This window comes from Venturia canescens, chromosome 9 (assembly GCF_019457755.1).
Source record: "Venturia canescens isolate UGA chromosome 9, ASM1945775v1, whole genome shotgun sequence".
Classification (NCBI taxonomy): Eukaryota; Metazoa; Arthropoda; class Insecta; order Hymenoptera; family Ichneumonidae; genus Venturia; species Venturia canescens.
The window spans coordinates 16,168,589-16,183,468 of record NC_057429.1 but is presented as its reverse complement, the minus strand read 5'-3'; the positions used below and the strand labels follow the sequence as shown (position 1 = coordinate 16,183,468).

Sequence of the window (14,880 nt, the reverse complement as noted above, 5' to 3'; positions counted from 1 at the left end):
GTTTTTTATGTTCACTCAAAACATGCTACCGCGACTGCCCTACCTAGCTTAGATAAAAATAGTATAGTTTATTGCTTTTTAGTGGTTGCCGACAAAAAATATGTGACCACTCGATTTATGTCAAAAACATAGTGGCATATTTATGGGGCATGAATTTTATCAGAGTCATGAATAAATTGAAAGCACAGATTGTGAGTCCATTGGTGTAAACATGTTGGACTTCGAGCAAAAAATCAACTCACTGACGAGTCATTGAGCAATGACCTTTGAGTTGACACGTAAAATCGTATAAAATCCAGTAGACATTGGTCTGCAACAAATCCTAGCAGAGCCAGTTCAATAAAAATAAAAAAAAAAAGGTTATTGACGGATGCACGGCCTACCATTTTGAGGAAGGACGATCACAATAATATCCTTACTTTCGTCAGTTTTTTAGTTTAAGTTTACGCAAAAAAAGGTGATACGGATAAGAATGGCAGATAAAATTCGTTTTGATGGCCGAGTCGTTATTGTTACGGGAGCTGGTGCAGGTTACCCATTGAAATAATTTTTATTGTTGAAGTATCACGAATATTTTGGACCATTATTTCCATGATCTAATTGCAGGTTTGGGCAGGGCCTATGCATTATTGTTTGCTTCAAGGGGAGCAAGTGTTGTCGTTAATGACTTAGGAGGAGGTAGAGCCGGAGACGGCAGCAACACTAAAGTTGCTGATGCTGTTGTAAATGAAATACGTCAAAATGGTGAGCATTACAAAATACTGTGGCTTCATTGCTGCTGTATTATATCTACATGGAGCAAAATCTATTTTTTTTCTTGATGGAAAAATTGTATCGACTATTCCAAGGCCAAAAACTTCATAGTAACCAAAAAAGAGTGGGATGTTGATGATTTTCGATTAAAAAATTCGGTTATACATGTTTTGGTTTTCTTCTAAGCATCATACATTCTGTCAAAATTCAGAAAATGATTTTATATTGCATTTTTTATCAGGTGGTAAAGCTGTTGCCAATTATGACTCGGTGGTTAATGGAAAAGGCATTGTACAAACAGCGATAGATGCTTTCGGTCGATTAGATATTCTTGTAAACAATGCAGGAATTCTAAGAGATCGAAGTTTTGTGAAGATGACTGAGGCTGATTGGGGTATGGACGGGCACATTTTTTTTCAATAAGTCAAGTTATATTCGTGGTTACTGCAATCAAATTCAACGATGCTGAAGTTTGCAACATTGGAGTCCAACGAAATGAAGGGAAAAAAACATTTGTAATTGACCAATTTTTTATTTGACGAACCATTGATGTAGACTGAAAAACTACGAATTGCGAATTCGGCAGGGAACGAAATTGAAGAATTGCTGGAATTATGAAAGGCTTTTTTTTTTAGTAATTATGAACCTTTTTCGTTCATTTCGTTGGTTCCCAATGTTGCAAACTTCAGCCTCATCAAATTCAAATTCTTGAAAATTTGCTTCAGACCAATCAGAATTTTGATCACCAAGAGCCTTAAAATTTTTTAAATTATCATTATTACAATTTATTATTAATATTATCAGTCAAATTATAATTATGTACAAGAAAAATAATATTAAGCTTGCTTTTTGGATGTCCAGTAAATTTTCAAAACAGTTTTATTTTGATATTTGACGGCTTTATCAATGAAATGTATAGAAAACATGGTGAATTTTTTTTCTAATGGCAATATATAATTTCTATATTTGAATCATACAGATATAATTCAAGATGTGCATGTAAAGGGTGCTATGAACACAACCCAAGCGGCATGGGGACATTTTCGTAAACAACGATACGGTCGTGTCATTTTCACGTCAAGCAACAGTGGCTTGTATGGAAATTTTGGTCAAGCCAATTATTCTGCGGCTAAAGCTGCTCTCGTTGGGTTGGCCAATACGCTGGCGATTGAAGGACGAAGCCACAATATTCACGTTAATGTTATCGTGCCGACTGCGGGTTCCCGCTTAACCGAAGATGTCATGCCTCCAGGTTAATTGAAAAAGAAAGCATTTTTTTTCTCTATTCTGCCCGTGGCTCGACGCTTTTCCTGTTTCATTTCCGGCCTTTTTCAAGAGATTTGTCACAACTTTCCTGAATTTCTTCTCGTTACCTAAACAAATTTTTTTTCTTCTGCGGATTTTGAATACTTGCGTTCAAGTTTCTGATAATTGAAATTCTTTCGGATTTCGCTAGTTGAGTTGTTGAAAAAAAAACGGCATCGAAATTTCGTTTTCTAAAATTTTATTTTCTATCTAGTGGGGAATGGAATTTTATCGATTCACACCTAAATTACACTCAAAATGTTACACTGTTAAATTAAAACAGTTGTTTTCAGATTTTTTTCAAGAATTAAAACCTGAATTGATTGCACCTGTCGTTGTGTGGCTGTGTCATGAAGAATGTGAAGAAAGCGGATCTATCATTGACTCAGCTGTGGGTTGGGCTGCGAAATGTAAGTTTTGTTCATGATTTATTTGAACGACCGAAAACGTTTTTTTTTGGTACAGCTACTCGAATGGAAAATCGAAAGAAGAAGTAGAATTGAAAACAAAATTTTGTTCATTCTACAGGCCATTTAGTCCGATCGAAGGGTGTTAATTTTCGACAAAATTTATCGACCCCTGTAACTCCTGAAGCAGTAAAAAGTAATTGGGCCCAAGTCACCGACATGAGTAATACTCATCATTTTGGATCGATTCAAGTATATTGATTTTTTTTCATAAATTGCTTATACTAAGTAGCTAGCGCACTTAGTTAATGCTACTTGAATTTGAATTTTCAGGAAGCCACCGGTGAATTGCTCAATATTTTGGAACAAACAAGGAGCGGTGGCTCCAATAACGAGCCGGTACGTTGAATCATCTTTTGGTGCCTGAACCATTTTGTCGCTAATATGTGCTTTTTATTCATTGTAGCAACACATTCTTGAGCATACCTACAATTATCGGGATACGATTCTTTACGCTATTGGAGGTAATATTTTGTTCCCATGATGGCTTATTTTTAATTGTTTTTCGGCAATCTCAAACGTCTACCCGTTTCTGATGAAAGCTTTTTCAATCCCTTTCCTGGCGACCTCGCCATACGTCAGGTTGTCCAAAAGATTGATATCTAATCATACGAAATTAAATACCAATGGCATTACTCGGGTTTGACATCATTGATAAAGGTTTTGATAAAAAAACATGTGTGAACAGAATGGTCAGCAAATAAGTTTTAGTTACGAACGTTTTTATTAGCATTCAAGGTAGCCTTTACAAATGTTATCATATTTTTCGGTCTTCAAAAGTACTATATTTGAGAATGTGAATATTTTTCATCGTTAGAATGTGATAAATTCAGCTTTATTCAGTCGCATTTATTTGCAGTTGGAGCGAAGAAATCCGAGGCAACTGATTTTCAATACCTCTACGAGAATCATGAAAACTTTTCCATTTTGCCTTCCTTCTTTCTAATATATGGACCAATGGGTCCTATGGGGACAAATATTATGGAAAACTGCATACCAGGAACTTCCGTGGATTTGACAAGAGTAAGCTGCCGAATTTAGTGAAGCATTTTCTGAACGATTATTTGGAACCATTTTAATTCTTCACTTAAAGCTCAGACATCAAGCGCGGGTGGAAGGATGAAACAGCACCAAATGAATTTTCTATCCGAATTATCGTGAATGGACTTAAAATCGCATTCCTTTTTTTAGATTATCCTTCGTGATTGATTGAAAGGGGAAAAAGACAAAAAAATTGTTTTCTATTTTTTCATTTTTATGACAAACTGCTAAATTCTTTTAGGTTCTACACGGTGAACAATATTTAAAAGTACACAAGGCACTGCCCACGGAAGCAACGGTTGTGACACACTACAAGATTGATGATGTACTCGACAAAACGAAGAACGCCCTCATTTTGGTCAATCGTAAAACATTTTTATTCTTTTTTACATACATGTTTATACTTCGACAAACTGAAAAAAAATCTACGACATTAAAACTAGATCTAATGAATTTCTATCGTTTTTTTATCTTTTTCAGACGAAACATTTGACAAGAAAACAGGAGATAAGCTCACTTCCGGTCAAATGAGCGTTGTTGTGCGGGGAGCTGGAGGGTTTAAAGGTCCGCGTAATTCGAGCCATGAAATACCAGCCGTAGAAAAACCAAAACGAAAACCCGATGCAACTTATACGGAAAAAACCAGCGGAGATCAGGTGATTATTCATTTTTATACAGCTTTTGTAAACTATTTGAGAAAAATAGAAAAAGAAAAATGGTCCCCCTTCATGAACTTTTGAGGAAGAAAGAGAACAACGTACAACATCTTTTTTCCCCCTGATACCAGGAGTGTCCGAGAAAACTGTGTATCCATTATTTCGTTATTTTGCTCACACTCCCACATCTAATAGATCACCTTCAAAAATGTAAATTCTAAAATGCGATCGCCACTTTTTTTTCGACCCATTTTTTACTGACCTGAAAATTTTTTTGCAGGCTGTTATTTACAGACTCAGCGGCGATACAAATCCTTTGCATATTGATCCGAACATGGCTGTAATGGGCGGATTCAAAGAACCAATTCTTCATGGACTTTGTTCTTTGGGATTCGCTACGCGTCACGTCTTAAAGACATTTGCAAACGGAAACTCTGCTCTATTCGAGGCCATTAAGGTATATGAGGGAGATTTAAAAAATAACTCAATCGCTAATAGACTCCATTCGCTATACTCCGTTTGACTCAAATTGATTAACAACCCCAAAAATATGAATAATTTTCGTATTCTCGAATAATTAAAAAATACGTCAAAGGAAGTATAACCAGAATTATTTAAGCGAATGGGTTCAAATTGTTTTTGAAAGCTCGACTGCAAAACGCGAAGAAACCCGAGTCAACTCGAAAATGATACGGTTGAGGAGATGTTCATAGTTTTTCACACCATTTTTCAGGTCCGATTTGCCCAACCCACTATTCCTGGCGAAACACTTCAAACAAATATGTGGCAAAATGGATCGCGAATTCATTTTGAAACCATCGTTGCCGAACGGAATGTTGCAGTTATCACAGGTTAGTATTAAAACTTGAAAGAAAATCAAAAGATGTACTTGAATGTTTTTTTTATGAATATAAATCTATTCTATTTAGACTTCATATAGCCTGGTAAATTTCATTTTCTAAAACACACTTCAGTAGTTTTAACGGTTCAACTTTCCATTTGGTCATGAGTTCGATGTTTCTAAATAAGACATGAAAAAAGTTCTGGTTTAACTCTGTCGAATCATAAACCAACAATTCGCAACGACAAAACATTTGATAATTCTAGATATTTAGTTGATGATTGTACTAAAAAATTACAGGAGCTTACATCGATTTGAAAAGAGTAGAAATTCAGTCATTGCAACCCAATAAATGCCTGGCGAAGGAACATCTTGAAAGCGACGCAATATTTGCTGCGATATCAAATCTCCCAGCAAGCAGAAATGTATCTCTGCAAAATCGGGCTGGTGGCATTCTCCTCTATGACGTTACCTCTGAAGGAGAATTAAAACGAAGATGGAGTATTTTATCAAAATTACCTTTTTCCCTTCAGCAATATTGTTCAATGTTTTCATATTAACTGGAAAACTTGTTTACTTATCACAGGCGTGGACGTGAAACGGGGGAAAATTTACGAAGGATTGGTTCCAGGAATCACTCCTGAGAATACGATTCGCGTTGACGACAAAGTCATAATTCAAGCGGTACGTCATAATTAATGAATATAAAACGAAGTTTAAAAAACTAAATATGTCATGATCAATTGGGGTTATACAGCTAGCAAGCCAGACTGTACTTGAATTCAGTGGTTTATTGAATTAACCTCGATAGATGATGCCTGAGGGAGTTGGTCATTGAATTAACGTTCCAATTTTAATTCTGGATAAAATGAGTTAATCCTTTCATCGGTGTTTTTGATAAAAACAAAACTTTTTTCAGGTTTTGGGTAAGTGGAATCAGCGACAATTACGTCAACCAGTCAGTCCGAATGTCGTGGGAAATGTGGAACTTCTAGAAACTTTGAAACTTCTAAATGACAATTGTAAACCGAAGCTGTGAGATAAATGCCAAGTTTCATCCTTTCAAAGATGGAAAAAATCCATCGTATTTTATCATACACTCGTTCAATATTTTTATAGTTTTTTAACATTGCATTTAACACAGGTGAAGGTAAAGGACACGGTGTATGGTACATGTGCAATGAATAAATAAACCAAGCTCATCTCACTCAATGACCAAGAATATCGAATGTTAGTACTGATTACTTTCAACATGTTCACTACAGTCCTTCACGACACGAGCCCATTTTCTCTGATGACGAGCACTTCGTTGGCGCGAACTCGATCAGACTTCTTCCATTTTTATTGGCTATCTCCTTGGTCATGAACACGGTCCCACAATTTAAGGGACAACACCACTGTGACCTCCTGTTTTTTTGCCGTTTTTCAAGAATTTTTTTTTTTGTGGGGAAAAAAAAGAAATATTCCAAAATTTTTTGTTTTGTTTTGTTTGTTGTTTATTAAAGATATATAAAAAATTTTTTTTAGTTTTTCACGCCCCATGGTGGCGCTGGGGAAGCTCCCGCGTCAGGTGCTGTTGCCTCTGCAGTGATCCGCGGCACGCAGCAAAACTGTCTTCAAAGTCGATTTGAAAAAAATACAGAGTGTTTTCGTTAATAGTATGATATTTTGAAGAGAAGTACATAGGGATTTGAAAAAATATTGATTTTTAAAAAATAGGCGCGCTTTTGAAATTTAAGGTCGATTTTCGAGTAAAATTTCTCGTCGAAAAAAGGCTATAACTTTTTTTTTAATTGAGATATCGAAAAAATCCTATGTACTTCTTCAGATAATTTAGTTTTATTGATGCAGTCCAAAATTGAAGTCGATCGGATAAAAATTGCTCGAGTTCTGCTGCGTGCCGCACTCAAAAAAGTGGTTTTGAGAAAAACGTGTTCAAAGCTGGAGTAAATATACAAGAAAAAAATGAAAGAATTAATAAAAATAAATACTTTTTTTAAACCACTATACTTCCCCAGACACACATGGGTCTACAGTGTCCACTACCAATGTAAATAGCTTGGTGGCTCGCCACCACGCTCGCCACGAACTGTCGGCCAAGGTTGCTGATTGGTGCCCGAGTTCCTCTCTCCAATACAATTTTTTAGACAGAGATAAAAATCCGAAATATGATCTAGCCGTCGGGACCTATATACCGATTTACAGAAACAGACCGGACACCACAGAGACCCATGTGTGTCAACGGAGGGTTAATATCTCCGAAAATAATTATTTTTTCGACCTGGGACCAACGGCATTCTATTCTAAATGTATTTTAGATTTTTCTAGATGGTTCTCAAAAAATCGATTTTTTGAAGCCGTCACAGTGCTGTTGTCCCTTAAATTTTCACTCAAAAAATTTTTCACACCTTTTTTCTCATAACCGAGACGTTAACGAATAGACGCGTAGAGACATCAAACGACTTTACGGCCAACTAATATTCTGCTTTCGAAATCTGTGCGATGTTTCCGCATCTACATGTATTTTGTTTTTTATGCTGCTTGTGTTGTTTTTATACCCACCATTGAACTCTACAATATTTATATTTCAATGATTGTACTTGCAATTTGTAAACCCATTGGTTTGAGCAGTGTTTGAGGTTCGAAGTATTCTCGCAACTCGTGTGGCCAATGTATAATGAAAATTGTTAACGTTTCATCTTGTAATTCTCGACAACCCCAATTTGTTTATTCTCCAAATCAACTGAGCAAATAATGGTGTAGTAAAAGTAAAAAAGTTTGCGATTACGGAATTCGAAGGCCCGGATAATCCTTCCACGATTCCACGATGTCAGATACAGAGGGAGACAATTTTTCCAAAAAAATGCGTAAAGCAACGAGAGAAATACACGCAGTTAGTGATGCATTGGTCAACGCTAAATTAGCTTTTGGTATGGGTAATAAATAATATGACGTATATAGATTAGCTCGAAAAATATAAACATTTGAACATAACCTCAATTGGGGTGAAAATAATATTCAGGAGTTGAATTAACAATTATGTGGTGCTTGATATAAAAGATACAGAGTTTTATATGAAACCTTTTATATTTGATTTTTGCTTTTTTGCTATGCAGGTTTTCATGACGATAAAGTTTGGGCCGATGGGTTGTTAGTATTTTACGAAATATTTCGATATTTAGAGGGCGCCATGGACAGATTAAAAAGTACGAAAATCGGACTTTTGAATTTGGCTGGGCTCAGCAGAACGGAAGCTTTCGAACAAGACTTAAATCATTACCTAGGCAAGGGTTGGATGAAAAATTATGTGCCAAGGTATAATACAAAGTTCATTTATATCCGCATTCATTTTTTTTCTGTTATCAATACGTTTGAAAATAAAAAAGAAAATGATGCTGTCTTCAACAATGGTGTTGTTCCTTCTCAAGAAAAAAAATCAGTTCATCATAAATCCTCAAATATACAAAATAATAACATATCGAATGTCAATGCAACAAATTGTGGAAAATGACAATAGAAAAGAACTGGCATTTCTGATGTTTTCAAATTATTAGCGGAAGCACTGTTTAAGAAGTGAATTTATGAATGAACAGAACATATAAGTGCAAGAAAAGTTCAGGAAGAATTGTTCAAGGGCTATGCGTTTGCAGGATTCCACAATGAATCATTTTTATTTGGAAAATAAATAAGAAAATTATTTATCCATTGACTGGAAGCAATTGAAAAAAAAAAACAATAATTGTAGATCCTTCAGCAATTAGAAACAAATGAGCAAATACATTATTTCATTGAATTCAATAAGAAAATTCATCTGTAAAAAAATCATGAAAATCTTCATCGAAAGTTTGAAAAATAATGAGCAATTTCATTAACTTTTTTCCATAGGGAGAGCGTAGCAAAGTATTTGATGCGTTTGCGTGAGGTCGAGGACACAGATCCGACCTTGTTGATGGCATACATATACCACTTGTATATGGGTCTATTAAGCGGTGGAATGATATTACGAAAAAAGAGGCAACTGATGAGAAAAATAAGCCCGTTCAAGGAAGAAAATGTGACTGAAGGAGATCGAATAACGGATTTCGGTGAGAGAAGTATTTACGAGTTGAAGTCCGAGATGCGAACGAAGATGAACGGGATTGCGGAAAGTCTTGACGAGGATACGCGAAACAAATTAATCGAAGAGAGCAAAACCGTTTACGCACTCAACAATGAAATAATAAGAAGCGTTCGTGGCGCGGGTCTTGTGATACTCAAAAAATTAATTTACTTCGTTCTCTTACTTCTCATAATAATGTACATTTTTATCGTCATTTTCAAGAAATAGATTCATTTTTCAAAATGTATCTCGTCTAAAAACTGTATATAACTAAAAAAGAATTAATTTTCAATTAATAACTCGTAATTTATAATTATATCATCAAGCGATTATACTGATTCAATAATAGCTCGATTATGCTAGTAATTATTCAGTCTCTCGTTACTGGTTGACTAATTATTAATTACGGGCTATTGACTCATTATTTATTATTATCATAGATTAATTATAATAATTATTATCAATCAACAATAAAGATAGGAACGACATGTGAATTATAGACTTTTTTGTCCCCCAATTTCTAATCTCCTACCCAACCGAAAAAGTTGATTTCCGTTCATATGACAAGAGTTGAAAATATTTCCATTTGAATTGCATCGTTTTACGTTAATTATCATAATCGTCATTACAATAACTATATTTCTAATTTTAAAGTGTTATTCAAGGATTCGCGCAATTGGCGTAGAAAAAAAAAACGTTTTCACTTCATGCAAATTCAAATACGTATCACATTTGTTTCGAATTCGCTGAAAAAAAAAATACAAAAAATGAACATCATTTTTACAAGCCGGTTTTTCGATAGGAAGATTTCATTCCTATATTCCATAAAAGTCTTAATTGATTGGCTAGTTTACTTATATAATTTATCGAGATCTTTTTCAGTAAACGATTACGATTCATTCGTAATCTCTTTTTTGGAATTCAATTGGTTTTTTTCTTCTTTCAATACTACGTTGAAGATTTGTTTTCGTGACAGTGTCAAAAATTGTTTCCTTTTATATTGAATTTTTAAAATAAATTCATAATTTTTTTGGAAGCAAATTTTCATTAAACCTAAATTCGAGAGTGTGTTTTTCTTCAACTTCAACTATCATTATATTACTTTTCTGTTTTTCCATTAGAAGCAATTTAGCACAGCTTGTCTGTCGAATTTAAAGTGAGTCCAAACTTTCGAATGAAGGTTCATCGACAATTCCTGCGTATTTGGACAAGTTTTTCGGGTGAAAGGCGATTTATTCCCGTGCCGCAAAGGGCTGAACGGTGGTGGAATGTCCTTAAGATCGGGAGTCAACTTTTCCGTCGTGTCGCCGAATAGTAACGATTTTATATTTCCACTGGTTATTTCGTTCGTTGCATGCTTATTGGATGCACTCGAATTACCTGTAATCAATGAATTCATTCCATTATCATGGTGGTATTGTTTCGCAAAATAATATCTGAATGTATATCCATTATTCGAACGGTACGCTCGTTATGTAATGGATTAAACAGAAATGTTTTTGGAGAAATGAGCAATAAGTTTAAAAGTAGCGCAAAAATTTTAATTTATCCATTACTCAATTTCGATATCTATAAGGTAGAAAAAAGTCATCAATTATTCACTAATGATATTGCATTTTCAATTTGCATATTCAGTATTTTAAGTTAATAGTGAATTAGATAATTAACTCGCCTTTGAACTCTGAATCAAGGTATTGAAAGAATTTTTGTTTTACGAAAAAAATTGAATGAATGATTCCCAAATAATGTGAAAGAACTCAAGTAGCAATAGAAGGAACTTAGCAATTAGGTTCTGCAGAATTTTTGTCAGTGAAATTCAAAACCTTTTCATTGGTCCAAATACTGTTGATTACAGAGATAACTTCTCGCCAAAATAACTCTCCTGCAATATTTATAATAGAGTTTCATTTGGAAATGTAGGATCTGTTATGTTACCTCGAGGTTGCTTGGTTGGAGTCCGTTTGTAATTAAAGTCGGAGCATTTGATTGATTGTATCGCTGTATCGTGTAGGACAGAACAAGGCCTTTGAAGTTGGGGACTGTCGACCAATTGTTTCGCCAAAACAGCTACCGTTTGATCTTCTTCGCTTTCTCCAAATAAATTACGCTTAAATGCTCCTTTCGATCCGTTTTTATTGGTGTTCTCTAACGAGGATTTTTGAGAGGATTTTGTATCGAAAGCGCTTCGACGACTTCGAGCTGGCGAGGTGTTCAATCGTCTCGTGTTTTTAACGTCTGGTATTTCGTTCTAGATCGAGTATCTCAATATTATAATTCTTTCAATTCATCCGTGTTTTTTAATTGTAATGCTCGGTTCATGATAATTTTCATTATTTCGTATTACTTTAAGTATTTTTACCTGCACGGATTGCGAAAACATTTGTTGTTGACGTTTACTCTTGGAAGATGATTCAACATCACCTAAAGATTTGTGACGATGTCTTCGTGTTGTTGTCACGTTTTTTTCGCGCTGCTGTTTCTCTGCGACCCAACGTTTCATTCTTCTGCAATGAAGATTCATAAATGTGAACATTGCAATTTAATTTAGTGCGTTATTGAAGGAGCAAGATTAGAGTCATTTAAATGAAAAATTGATAATCAGATGTGAAACTACAAACAATATCAAGGCAAAAGAAAATAATAGAAAATGGAAGCCATATAAATAATGGTGATAGTAAAGGAAAACCAGATTCACGTAGAGGTAGGAGTACTGACTTGACAAAAGGGACGACCATGAAGAAAGCATTACGACCCACACCCATTTTGATTTTAGGTGTCATATCTTTTTTGTTGTTAGGCAAATCAGCTAGAGCAAACCATTCGACATTCTTGATTTCTTTGCGAGTTTTGGGTTTAAATTCGGTGTTCATCCCAACACCGGAGATAATGTAAAGTCGAACTAATTGTTCGTGAATAGTGGATTCAATGTATTCATTCTTGTCAATGAGTTCAGATATGTCAAAGCCAGTTTCTTCGAGGACCTCTCGCACTGCACAATGCGAAGGATCTTCGTCCTCGTTCACTTTACCTTTGGGGAAACCCCAACTGTTTTTTGCGTAATAACTTTGAACTAGCAAAACTTTGGTTAAGTCGTCATTGAGAACTATTGCTCCATACGTCGGTACACTCTGTTTGTACCCTCGCCACTGCTCTATCACTGTATCTATGTGCGATACATGGGGCTGAAGGAAAGGTATGTGTTGAAAAATTTGTGTTGCAAATTCCTTCATCGTACACGATTTCAATTTGCGAGAGTCTGCGGCGCAATAAAAGTCCAAGTAAAACCAGTGCGCCAATTCTATTTGAAAACATATCCGCACCAAATCCTTTCTCTCCAACTCTGGCACGTTTATTATGAAGCGGCTGAGAAGAAAATAGCAATAAAATGTTGAATTTTCGTGCACGCAGAAATATATTTTGCAGTCATGAATGCAATTTTGCTTTTTTTTTGTCATTGAAATGTTTCGTATGTATACAGTTTGAGGTTAAAACCGAACCTGCTAAGGTCGTCGAGAATGTCTTCAGGGATCGAAGGCTCCACCATTTTTCAAGTTTCACTGAATCCGAATTTCTAAAATAATTATAAAGACTGACAACGTCCTGCGTAATTAACTTTTGTAGAATAATAGAACCCAGATTTCAAGTTTCAAAAAACAGAAAATTCAGGTGCTGCTGCAAACAACTTTTGTCAACGAAGCTTTTGTGTAACTTTTGTGAAATCTTCGCAAAATCCTAAATCGCCAGTAGAGGCGCTTGAACCAATGGATGGGGCTATTTTGGCTATTTGAAAAAAACAATACTGTTTGTTTTTGCAAAGAGAACAAAATATATTTTAAAGATAATTCTTCAATGCAAAATAAATGTATAATCAACAATACTTTATAAAAAAATTATGCGGTAATTCATTTTTACACAAAATGCTATTGAAGGGTATACACGTAAAAACGTTATGCTTTCCGTTGCCTACCGTGCCTACCCAACGAGTCGTCACAATCCCTAATTTTCCTAACCTTACTTTACTTAGTAACTAGTATTAGCGTACTGGTTCAATTTGCAGTTCGATGGGTTCGATGTTAAAGCACGTGGAAAAAATATTCTTTCAGACGTCAAATATTTCCAAAATTAATATTTTCATTACGAACTTCATTTGATTGGAAAACAATAAACGATGGTTAGTAAAAAACTCGGGTTAACCAAACGAAAGTTTGAAGAGCAAAATATGCTTTCGGAAGACGAGTCTGAATCGGAAAATAATTTGGATCTGGAAAATGATTCGGATTCGGAAACAGTTTTGGATTCCGACAATACAAGTAAAATTGAACAAATTAAGCCTCCGCCAACAAAAATTTTAACCAAAAAGAAAAAACGTGGTATTATTTATTTGTCAACAATACCAAAATACATGAACGTAACCAAGCTTCGGGAACTTATGTCAACGTATGGGAAAGTAGGAAGAGTTTATTTACAACTGGCTGATACGGGTAAGTGATCTTAAAAATCATAAATATAGTGTTTCTATTAAAGCATGGCAAACCACAAATTGAAGATTCGTTTTGTTGTATAATAATGGAAAATTCAAATATCGCAAGTATCTGAAAACGAAAACATATAACAGTTGAAACTGCAATTTTCTTTATAATGAAACTTCACATTTGGCTTCCCACTATATATTTGGATTCATTGTTTTCAGCTGTAATTGCTTTGTCTTTTTGCAATTACAGAATCGGATGCTGTGAAAAAAAAGAAAAAGAGAAAAGTTGCAGCAAGACATTTTACAGAAGGCTGGGTAGAATTTGAGAGTAAAAAAGTGGCAAAACATGTCGCAGTAATTTTAAATAATACGCAAGTATCGACACAGAAAAAAAGCAAATTTTATGATATCATCTGGAACATTAAATACTTACCTAGGTACAGTATTTTTGCACACCTCAAAAATTAATTTCTCAATTATTAAACTTGTTACTTACCAGATAACTAAATTCAAAGACATTAACTATCGTCTATTTGAAATTTATGCAACTTCAATTAACTTGAAAAACAATCAGTGTTTGAAAGTGATAAATATTCATACTATATTCAATAGGGAAGTGTGTTACATCGAAAAAAGTTATTAAAACTAAATGATTAATGTTGTTAAAAATATTGTTTATATAGTCATAAAATTTATATTGTCTACACTACAATTCTTTTTTTCAATGCATCAGGTTCAAGTGGATTCATTTGAGTGAGCGTTTGGCCTACGAAAGGGCAGTTCACAAGCAGAGACTCAATGCTGAGATAGCTCAGGCGAAGCGTGAAGTAAACTTCTTCTCCTACAACGTCGATCGTAGCAAAAAGCTCCGTAAAAAGGAACAAGAAGGAGTACCCTCGAATTTCATTGCACCCACAATTAAACAACGAGACACCGATATGGAAATTAGAAGCAGAAAGAACAATCATCAAAATGAAGATAGGACAACTTTCCTGAAATCGTTGTTCAGCACATCTGGATGAACTTTTGAACGTTTTTCATTTATGTAAATAAAGTGATTAATATCTTTAATATTAAATCGATTTTCGAATTATTCCAAAATGGCCTGTAATTTCAATTATTCTGACCAATATTTTTTAAGGATTGAGACGATCGATTTTGAAAAACATATATCCACGTGATTCTTTTTGGTTAAATTAAGTGGAATAGTAAAAATTGAGTTGTCAATTTCATGGATGTCATCCTAC

The 14,880-nt window shown here is 34.7% G+C and overlaps 4 protein-coding genes across 4 annotated transcripts; 3 read left to right on the top strand and 1 right to left on the bottom strand.

The window, feature by feature from the left end:
* The first annotated feature begins 36 nt into the window (after positions 1–36).
* Positions 37–6,285, top strand: Mfe2 (peroxisomal Multifunctional enzyme type 2). The gene is made up of 16 exons (XM_043429471.1): positions 37–530; positions 607–744; positions 995–1,147; positions 1,733–2,005; positions 2,352–2,468; positions 2,587–2,717; positions 2,799–2,864; positions 2,932–2,989; positions 3,385–3,548; positions 3,808–3,931; positions 4,047–4,222; positions 4,503–4,679; positions 4,956–5,073; positions 5,364–5,564; positions 5,650–5,747; positions 5,983–6,285. The coding sequence occupies exons 1-16, from the start codon at positions 473–475 to the stop codon at positions 6,100–6,102; spliced, it is 2,172 nt and encodes a 723-aa protein (XP_043285406.1). The 5' UTR covers positions 37–472; the 3' UTR covers positions 6,103–6,285.
* A 1,337-nt stretch (positions 6,286–7,622) lies between these two features.
* Positions 7,623–9,656, top strand: Ho (Heme oxygenase). The gene is made up of 3 exons (XM_043429475.1): positions 7,623–7,993; positions 8,180–8,378; positions 8,949–9,656. Exons 1-3 carry the CDS (start codon positions 7,891–7,893, stop codon positions 9,388–9,390), a joined length of 744 nt encoding a protein of 247 aa, XP_043285410.1. The 5' UTR covers positions 7,623–7,890; the 3' UTR covers positions 9,391–9,656.
* DCP2 (decapping protein 2) lies at positions 9,308–12,866 on the bottom strand. The gene is made up of 5 exons (XM_043429472.1): positions 12,660–12,866; positions 11,878–12,525; positions 11,522–11,666; positions 11,098–11,410; positions 9,308–10,542 (listed from the first exon to the last, which is right to left on the bottom strand). Exons 1-5 carry the CDS (start codon positions 12,704–12,706, stop codon positions 10,280–10,282), a joined length of 1,416 nt encoding a protein of 471 aa, XP_043285407.1. The 5' UTR covers positions 12,707–12,866; the 3' UTR covers positions 9,308–10,279.
* Positions 12,867–13,178: 312 nt separating this feature from the next.
* Positions 13,179–14,734, top strand: LOC122416479 (activator of basal transcription 1-like). Its single transcript, XM_043429473.1, has 3 exons — positions 13,179–13,643; positions 13,884–14,070; positions 14,367–14,734. Exons 1-3 carry the CDS (start codon positions 13,331–13,333, stop codon positions 14,653–14,655), a joined length of 789 nt encoding a protein of 262 aa, XP_043285408.1. The 5' UTR covers positions 13,179–13,330; the 3' UTR covers positions 14,656–14,734.
* The last annotated feature ends 146 nt before the right edge of the window (positions 14,735–14,880 follow it).

Bases quoted from the DNA above. Each gene is read 5' to 3' on its own strand.
- LOC122416479 (XM_043429473.1), top strand. From the start codon at position 13,331: ATGGTTAGTAAAAAACTCGGGTTAACCAAACGAAAGTTTGAAGAGCAA. The intron at 13,644-13,883 runs GTAAGTGATCTT...TTGCAATTACAG, and splicing joins TTTACAACTGGCTGATACGG to AATCGGATGCTGTGAAAAAA. The intron at 14,071-14,366 runs GTACAGTATTTT...TCAATGCATCAG, and splicing joins AACATTAAATACTTACCTAG to GTTCAAGTGGATTCATTTGA.
- Mfe2 (XM_043429471.1), top strand. From the start codon at position 473: ATGGCAGATAAAATTCGTTTTGATGGCCGAGTCGTTATTGTTACGGGA. The intron at 2,469-2,586 runs GTAAGTTTTGTT...TTCATTCTACAG, and splicing joins TGTGGGTTGGGCTGCGAAAT to GCCATTTAGTCCGATCGAAG. The intron at 4,223-4,502 runs GTGATTATTCAT...ATTTTTTTGCAG, and splicing joins AAAAAACCAGCGGAGATCAG to GCTGTTATTTACAGACTCAG.
- Ho (XM_043429475.1), top strand. From the start codon at position 7,891: ATGTCAGATACAGAGGGAGACAATTTTTCCAAAAAAATGCGTAAAGCA. The intron at 7,994-8,179 runs GTATGGGTAATA...TTTGCTATGCAG, and splicing joins CAACGCTAAATTAGCTTTTG to GTTTTCATGACGATAAAGTT. The intron at 8,379-8,948 runs GTATAATACAAA...TTTTTTCCATAG, and splicing joins ATGAAAAATTATGTGCCAAG to GGAGAGCGTAGCAAAGTATT.
- DCP2 (XM_043429472.1), bottom strand. From the start codon at position 12,706: ATGGTGGAGCCTTCGATCCCTGAAGACATTCTCGACGACCTTAGCAG. The intron at 11,667-11,877 runs GTCAGTACTCCT...TCTTCATTGCAG, and splicing joins ATGGTCGTCCCTTTTGTCAA to AAGAATGAAACGTTGGGTCG. The intron at 11,411-11,521 runs GTAAAAATACTT...TACTCGATCTAG, and splicing joins TGTTTTCGCAATCCGTGCAG to AACGAAATACCAGACGTTAA.